The sequence below is a fragment of the Chrysochloris asiatica genome, unplaced genomic scaffold (assembly GCF_000296735.1).
Source record: "Chrysochloris asiatica unplaced genomic scaffold, ChrAsi1.0 scaffold00154, whole genome shotgun sequence".
NCBI lineage: Eukaryota > Metazoa > Chordata > Mammalia > Afrosoricida > Chrysochloridae > Chrysochloris > Chrysochloris asiatica.
In genome coordinates, this window is record NW_006408672.1 from 1,755,075 (window position 1) to 1,763,603 (window position 8,529).

General features: G+C 43.3%; 1 protein-coding gene across 1 annotated transcript in view; it reads left to right on the forward strand.

Moving 5' to 3' along the window:
• The first annotated feature begins 1,835 nt into the window (after window positions 1-1,835).
• The window catches only part of WDR4 (WD repeat domain 4), a 41,409-nt gene continuing 34,715 nt past the window's right edge, over window positions 1,836-8,529 (forward strand). Inside the window, exons 1-3 of the mRNA XM_006870847.1 lie at window positions 1,836-1,924; window positions 3,714-3,779; window positions 6,286-6,429. Coding sequence (XP_006870909.1) covers window positions 1,836-1,924; window positions 3,714-3,779; window positions 6,286-6,429 — 299 coding nt within the window. The remainder of the gene's footprint in view (window positions 1,925-3,713; window positions 3,780-6,285; window positions 6,430-8,529) is intronic.

Sequence of the window (8,529 nt, forward strand, 5' to 3'; positions counted from 1 at the left end):
ATTTTTACCAAGGATGTGGTTACACAATCTTTTGTTGAAAAGTTTAAGACTGTGACTGATGGATCTAACCAATTACCATAGCAGAACACCCATCAGTTTAGCCTGAAGGGATCAGAGAGAAAATAAAAGGAAAGAACACTGTCTGCCTTTTGGAATTTTACAGGCAGGAAATTGATCAAAGGAGTTACATCTGTTGTCCTTCAAAAAAGGAAAAAGACCATCCCTGTAGCAGCTTGGAGATCAACGGAATTGCTGAAAAGTCCACGGGAATTGGGGTCTTCTTGGTTTGAATGGGTGGGGCCACATTCTCCTGTATATTACAGGGTAGGGCCACAGACTCCTTGATTTCAAAAATCCTGGCTTCTAGTTTCCTAAACTGAAAGAAAGTAAATTTATGTTTGTTATAGCCACCTTTAGGTATTTCTGTTATAGCAGCACTAGATAACTAACATAGGATTTTTTTTTCTAAGTGGCCAAGAAGATGCTGGAAAAGGAGGGGCAACCAAGAGGACAGAGGCATAAGTCATGTTGAAATAGATTGGAAAGATGTTCCCAGTGAGCTGAATTTAGGAACATTCTCAACTTCTGGGGACCTGGAAATATTTCCCCAGTGGATTTCAGATTGATTGTGATTGGTGATGGCTCTGTGCCTCCCATTCATCTTTTCAAATGGCAGTATTGATTTTTCTCCATTTTACCACTTAATGTTGGGTGTGTGCAGGGCAGATAATTCTTCTTTTAAGTCTGTAGGTCTCTGCATCTGCAGACTCATCTAGTTCTAATACAGATGAGATCTGAGCTCTGATCCTGACGCTGTGATTGGAGACCTTTGAGGATCTTGACAAGTAGCAAATCTCTTTCATGTAGACAGACGTGAATAATTTGAGTTAGAGGATGGCCTTTATAAGATTTGATCATAAAAATGGCCCTAATTCTCCACTCTTCCCCTTGCCTATTTCCTTTGACTTTGATACTCCTCATACCAAGATGTTGTTGTTGTTAAGTGCCTTGATGTTGTGTTAAGTGCTGGTTCAGACTCACAGTGACCCTGTATAGGGTTTCTGAGGAGCGACTGGTGGGCTTGAATCCCTGACTTTGTGATTAATAATACAGGGCTTATCCGAAAGCATCACACCAAGTCTTCCCTAACAAGATAGGGAGTCTATTTTGCAACCCTTTGAATCTGGCTATTCTTATGATTTGCTTTGACCAACAGACCAAGGTGGAAGTACTGATTCCTAGGATTTTCCAGAGAAACCCCACACACAAGTTCCTGTGTGGTGCTAACAATTAAGCTGACTAGTTAACTATAAAGTTGGTGGCTTGAATCTTCCTAGAAGCGTACACATGGGGTTGCTATGAGTCAGAATTTACCCCACAGCAACTAACAACAATGGTAATTTTATGTTTAAGATTTTGTGGAACTGCTAAACTGTCAAGCTTATTCACTTTTTGAAGGAATATTTACTAAGTAGCAATAAGGCATCAAGTACTGTCCAAGTCCTGCAGATAAGGGGAAAACATCTAGAACCCACTGTTTAAGGAGTTCCCAGTCTGAAGGGAAAGAGGAGCATCAGCAAGCGATTGCAATCACCCAGATACATTTGGTGAGTATAGTGTGTATTCTATCGGACACAGAGCAAAGACGCATAAAAGCTTGCCTAGAGGATTAAGGGAGGAAAAGCATTTTGCGCATGCCCAACGTTGCTCCTTCGTGGGGGCCGGGCTGGGAAGGTTACGTCACCTCCCAGCGTCGGCCGATGACTACAGAGTCGGGCGCCGAGAGAAAAGGTGGCTGGAGAATGCACGTGGACGGCGGCGCTCCAGGTGTGCACATGGCAAATTCTGCAGGGCTGTCGTTATGCAGGCAGATGCTGGTGGTGCGGGGCGGCTGCCGGTTTCTGGCCACCACCATTGCAAATAGGTGAGGGATATGGGGGACTGGAGCTGTGAGCCCGAACTGCGGACGCGGTCGAGGGCTGGCGACCCTGTACCTCTTTTTACCATTGGTTACCCTGAGGAACCCCAGACTCTCAACTGTCACTTTGGCCCCTCCTCATGACCGCCTTGAGGGGCCTGCCTTCTTCGCGCTCCCTCCCAGGACCCGCCTCCGGTCCTTGCGCATCCTCGTGGCTTGGCCAGGGCCTTACCCGCGGACGGCTTTAAGCGTTCCCTCGGATCTTACTTCCGGACTGGGTGGTGGCTGCGCGCGGACTGCGCGGGGCCTGGTCACGTGTGTTTGGGCTGGGTCTGTGTGGGTATCCGGAATGTTGGCTGGACCCGCCTGAGGGTTTGGAGGCACACTGCGAATACTTTCCAGTCTCACTGGCGCTGAACGCATCCTATCTTCTTGTGATGTGCCTTCTCCATCTTTATTTTTTCCACCCGCATCCACCGAATTCGTTCTAATTTTTCCTCTTCGGTGCACCAAGAGCCAATAACGTGCCTCCCTTCCCCTCTTGTAGTTTTCCACAAGGTTATGTTAGGTAATTTCATTCTCCTTTATGTACATGCAGTGCTTAGATATCGGCCAGAGTTGTAAAAACAGTAAATGTTGACCGAATGGTCTTGATCCATGAGACTGGGAGTATTAATAGTGTTCAGTTTTGTCTTCTTGTTTCATTTCCCAGAGGAGGTTTGATTCTCTCATACTCAAAATACACACCGTCTATTTGTGAGAACCAAGGAGCTCTGGTAGCGTAGTGGTTACGAATCGGGCTGAGACCCGCAAGGTCAGCAGTTCGAAACTACCAGCTGCTCCGAAGGAGAAAGATGAGGCTTTCTGCTCCCGTAAAGATTTACAGCCTCGGAAACCCTGTTCAGGGTCGCTATGGGTCGAAACCGACTCGACGGCACTTAACAACAACATTTGTGAGAACCAAAATGAACTCTCCTATGCTTTTGCTTGACGTTTGACGTCAGGAATTCTATTTGAAGTTCATTTTGGTTCTCACAAATATTTACTCACAAAGCTGTCATGTATGTATACACTGTATGTTTTAGAGGTACAGTGGTGTGGCCCTGTAGAATTGGCACTGGGCTAAGAACTACAAGGTCGGCAGTTCCTGTCAGTATGTGTGGGTTGCCTTTCAGTATCAGGCACTGGAGAGAGGGTGGGCTGGGAGTGTGAAAGGAGGGGTGATCCAGCTATGTGTAAATTGAAGAGTGCTTTCTAATCTGGAAGATGGGTGATTCTTATAAGTGGGACCCACGGGAGCTTTTTCAGATAGGTGAGGGTTCTATAACATATGTTTTAAAAATAAGCAATGGCAGTTTTAAATCTGGGTACAAAAATTTGGAAACTCAGCAATATTACAATACAAATTTTTTATTTTTTTTAACATAATCATTACAGTGACTTTCTAGTACTTGGAAGAACAGTGTTTAACTTTCTTTTGAGTGGCTTCAAAAACTTTGTGGAAAACTTCTATTAACTTTTAAATTCCATTTTTTCTTGAACTTTTTGAACCCCCCTGGAAGTTTAACTAACTGATGTTTTCTTTGGCAGTACCATGTTAGTTGTCTATGGCAAATCTAATCAGGAGGTGAAGCAATGTAGTTTCCTTAACTTCTCCCTGAATCTTCCTTCTTGGATATAATTTAATGAGTATGCAGGGAGTTTTTTGTTTTTTTGTTTTTTGTCTCGGTGAAAAGGAAGTCAGCATTTTTAATAACATAAAACCTCTTTTAAAGTCCTTTTCATTTCTTTTTAGTGATGATGACAGCCTCTTCATGTATGACTGCAGTACTGCAGAGAAGAAGCCACAGGAAACTAAAGGGTGAGATGACTTGAAAGCACCGAAGGGCCTGATTCATGGTTTGAATAATAGGATCCTGCGAGCAGGAGATGGACTTGTTCTGACTGCTAAATTCTTAATTTTTGTTACCACCACTGGCTCTGTGGCTTAGGTGTTGGGCTGCTAACAACAAGATCAGCAGTGATCCTGATGAGATTGTCTGGTCCTGTGAAGATTTACAGTCTCAGGAACCCTGTATAGGGTTGCTGTGAGTCAGAATTGATACTATGGTAGTTTTTTTCTTTCTTTTTTCTTTTTTTCCTGTGTGAATAAGCATCCCTAGCTTCACAACGATTAATTGCTCAGTTGTAAATAGAAATGTTGGCTGTTTGTACTTACCCAGTGGCTCCCTAGAAGAAAGATCTGGCAAACCAGCTTCTGTAAAGATTACAGCCAAGAAAACCTTATATGCGCATAAGAACATCCAAACTTGTCGATAGTACCCATTTGACCTAGCCTTGGTGGCTTGATAATCAGAACTCGACTAGAGCAAGATAAAAAAAAAAACAGTTTTTGTAAAGGAAAGGATGATAAATTGCTATAATTTGATGAACTTGATCTATACTCATGGAGGTAGTAGCTCAAAATACCAACAGAGAGGGAAGGAGTCTTCACATCAAGTATCAATGCTATCCCCTCTGTATACAGGGAAGATAGGGACGGGCAACTTAGATGTTGGCTACCTAAAATGGTGGTGGTGGTGATGTGCCTTGGAGTTGGTTCTGACTCATAGCAACCCTGTAAGTAGTGTTTCTGAGGCTGTAAATCTTTATGGGAACAGAAAGCCTCATTTTTCTCCTTTGGAACAGCTGATAGTTTCAAACTGCTGACCTTGAGGTTTACAGCCGGATTCGGGACCACTATACTACCAGAGCTCCTAAAATGAGGGGACAATAAAGGCACTAGGTGACTGACTTACAAGTGTGTGGGGGAAGATAGAGTCCCCACTGAATAGTTTTTCATCTTGTCTAGATGGGTCTGGTGAAAAGAGATGGGGATAAGATTCTTATGATTCAATAGTAATTGTTATCATAACTAATTGTGACTGTCAGAGTTGTAAAGGTAGAAGTTTTGTAACAAAAATAGGGGAGTAATTAATCCCTAGGACCATTAAGGGAGAAGATCACAAGTGGAATGCGAGACCTTATCCAGAGAAGCAGCAACACCAGAGATGGAGGCAGAGATGGGGACATGGAGAGAGAGAGCAGCTGAGGACTCTGAGAGCTGGTGGCTAGGAGGCAGGCTTGCAGAATGTGCACTTTGGTGGTTTAAATTATTATGTATGCCTTAGTGTTTGAAAAAAAAAAAAGCTAAAATGAACAGAGAGAAACACTGTTAACTGATGGTACATGGAAGGGAGGGATTATGATCATTGTAATGAAACAAAGTATATGATTTGTTGAATGTGAGACTGATGATTGCCCTGTCACATGGGGTTACCATAAGTCAGAATTAGTGGCAACTAATAACAACTGTAACACTGCATGGATAAAATAATTATCACCTTAGGAAAGAGTCTTGGACTGTACTTTCAAGTTAGGCATCGAGAATATTGGTACTTTTCTAAATACTTGGCTTAGTTTTGATCAAAGTAATTAACTTACTTTATTGGCTCATTGAAATAATAGTATGCATTTAAAATGCACAGAAGGCAGAATTACCTAGGGGAACCATAACAGCTGAGTGTGTGAGTGACTTACAAGATGGCCAAACTTCGTTTCTCATACTTCAGACATACTGTCAGGAGGGAGCAGTCACTGGAGAAGGAAATCATGTTTGGTAAGGTGGAGGGTTAGAGAAAAAGAGGAAGACCCCCAGCAAGATGAATTGGCCGAGTGGCAGCATCGATGGACTCAAGAGTGGCAACAAGAGTGAGGTTGGCCCAGGATCACGCAGTGATTCGTTGTGCTGTGCATAAGGTCGCTATGGGTTGGTACTGACTCGATGGCACCTAACAACAACAATATATATATGTATTATGTAAGTGTAATATATTTATCCTCATGTACTGGCTGGAATTCCTAGGTGTTAGAAATGGTTAATGTATTGGACTGCTAACCAGAAGGTTGGTGGTTGGACCTTCCCAGAGGTGACTTGGAACAAAGGCTTGACTATCCACTTCTGAAAAATCAGGCATTGAGAACCATATGGAGCGCAGTTCTACTCGGACACACATGGTGCTGCCATTCATTGGAATCAACCCACCAACAACTGTTTTTTTTTATATTCTGGCTAGATGAACCTCATTAGAGAATGTCCTACCTCTGCTAGTCTTAAAAGCTAACAGGACTCACCATGAGGAATGCAGCTTCATTTACTTATTGTTGTCAAGTCATTTCCAACTCATAGCAACCTTGTATAGGGGTTCCAAGGAGCGGCTTATAGGTTTGAGCCACCTACCTTGTGGTTAGCAGTCCAGTGCTTATTCTGCAGTGCCACACCAGGAGTCTACCTACAGAAGGTGTAACTGTTCTCTTCTCTTCCTTAGGGAGGACGGGCAGCCTGTGGAGAAGGGGAGCGACACCATTCTGGCTTCCACCTTCTCTGAGTCTGGCAGTTATTTTGCTTTGACTGATGACAGTAAGCGTCTGATTCTTTTCCGTACAAACCCATGGCAATGTCTGAGTGTCAGGTATGAAATGCTAATGCTGAATAATTAAGATGTCATATGCAGAACTTAGATTTGCATGTCAATAATGGCAACAGTGACAGTAATAATAAGCCACGAACGTTGTTAAGTGCTATTGAGTCCATCCCGACACTGTATAGAGTTTCTGAGGAGGAGCAGCTGGTGAGTTTGAACCATCAACTTTGTGGTTCAAGCTGACCTTGAGGTCCAGTGCATTATCCCACAGCACTTTACCAGGGCTCCTGTTGTTATGTGCTGTGGAGTTGGTTCCGACTCATAGCAACCCTGTACAGGGTTTCCGAGGCTGTAAATCTTTACGGGAGCAGAAAGCCTCACCTTTCTCCCGCAGAACAGCTGGTAGTTTCGAACTGCTGACCTTGCCGTTCGCAGTCTGATTTGTAACCACTACACTACCAGAGCTCCTTAACAGGGCTCCTAGATCACCATTTATGTGCCAGGCACTGTTTTTAGCACTTTGCAAGTGTTAATTAACTTTATTCTCAAGATAACCTTGTGAGGTAGATAGAGGGGTACTGTCCCTCCCACCTGCGCTGATGAGGAGGGAGGAGGCTGACCTCGGATCAGTCGGCATGGAAGGGTGGCACTGGGACTTGAAATTAGTTACTGGTGTTGTGGGATTGCTGCTTCTGAGTCCCATATGGTGCACATCTGTCCTTGTAGCAGAAATGAAGACCTTCAGCACACACCATGGGTTTTCTATAACTTAGGGCATCTGTGTATAACTAGGTGGTTTTTGTGCATGTGTTTCTAAGCATCTGAGGAATGGGAGGGAGCTCAGTTTTGATGAAGAGTAGGTCAGTTGTTTAGGCAAGAACTTAAAGAGCATCCAGCCTAGCTGTTTTCCTTTTAACCAGTCCCAGTCCTGTACTTGTTCTTTTTACCTAATTTAGTCCTCTTGTGGAATCCATCTCCATCACGTTCTCTGAGGTAGGAAGCACTACAGTTTGGTGACTCTCCATTTCCCAAGGTGCCTCCCTGTCTCACTGTGTCCATTTTCTCAGGAGAGGTGCAGGGGTGAAGCATGCTAACAGTGCGGGGCAAATCTAAGCTTTTGTTGGCTTCAAAGGTCTCCTAATGTGTCTCCTCTCAATCCCCAAAAGGAATCATGGTCAGAATTATTTTGATTATCCTGTGACACTGATGGAGGAGTAGCTTGGAGCAGAATGCTCCCATTCATCCTCTTAGTGTCTTCCTGAAACTGCAGCATTGAACTGTCTTTTGGTGTTCAGAGAGAAACTTGTATAGGTTATGATATTTGAACTGCTACAGTTAAGGTTTCTTTCTTTGTAGCTAGCTCACACCTGTGTTGGGGTTAACAGAAATTTGTTGATTTCTGTTTCATCTTACTTTTTAAGAAAGGACTAAGCAGCCAAATTCCAGGTTCTACCTATTCTACCCCTATTCTACCCCTTAGTCTAGTCAGATTAAAAGTAAACTCAAAGAACATTGCTTTGTTTTTATTATATACCATTTAAAAAAATATATCTGGTAGGTAATAGATACACTTGTTCAAAACAAAAGGCAAATAAATCTCCCTCCACCCCCCACCTTCCAATTCTGTTTGCACAGCTTTCTACAATTCTCTTTCTATAGCTTGCTAGTATAAAAATGACTTTTCAATACATGTTGTCATGAACCCAAAGGATGATTGATAATAAATTGCTTCTTCCAGCTTGGTTCTCTTGAAAGGCTATTAAGCAGTATCTTCTTGTGAAAACATTAGCAAATCAGTGAAAATGTAGATAATGCTAAGTGTCTTGTTGTTAGGTACTATATAGTCGGCACCAACCCTTAGCGACCTTATGCACAGCAGAACGAAACACTGCCCGATCATGGGCCAACCTCAGTACTGTTGCCACACATGAGTCCATCGATGCTGCCACATGGCCATTCCATCTTGTTGGGGGTCTTCCTCTTTTTCTCTGATCCTCCACCTTAGCAAATATGATGTCCTTCTCCAGCGATTGGTCCCACCTGACACTATGCCCAAAATATGAAAGACGAAGTTTGGCCATCTTGGCCTCCAAGGAGCACTCTGACTGCACTTCTTCCAAAATGGATCTATTGGTTCTTTTGGCAGCC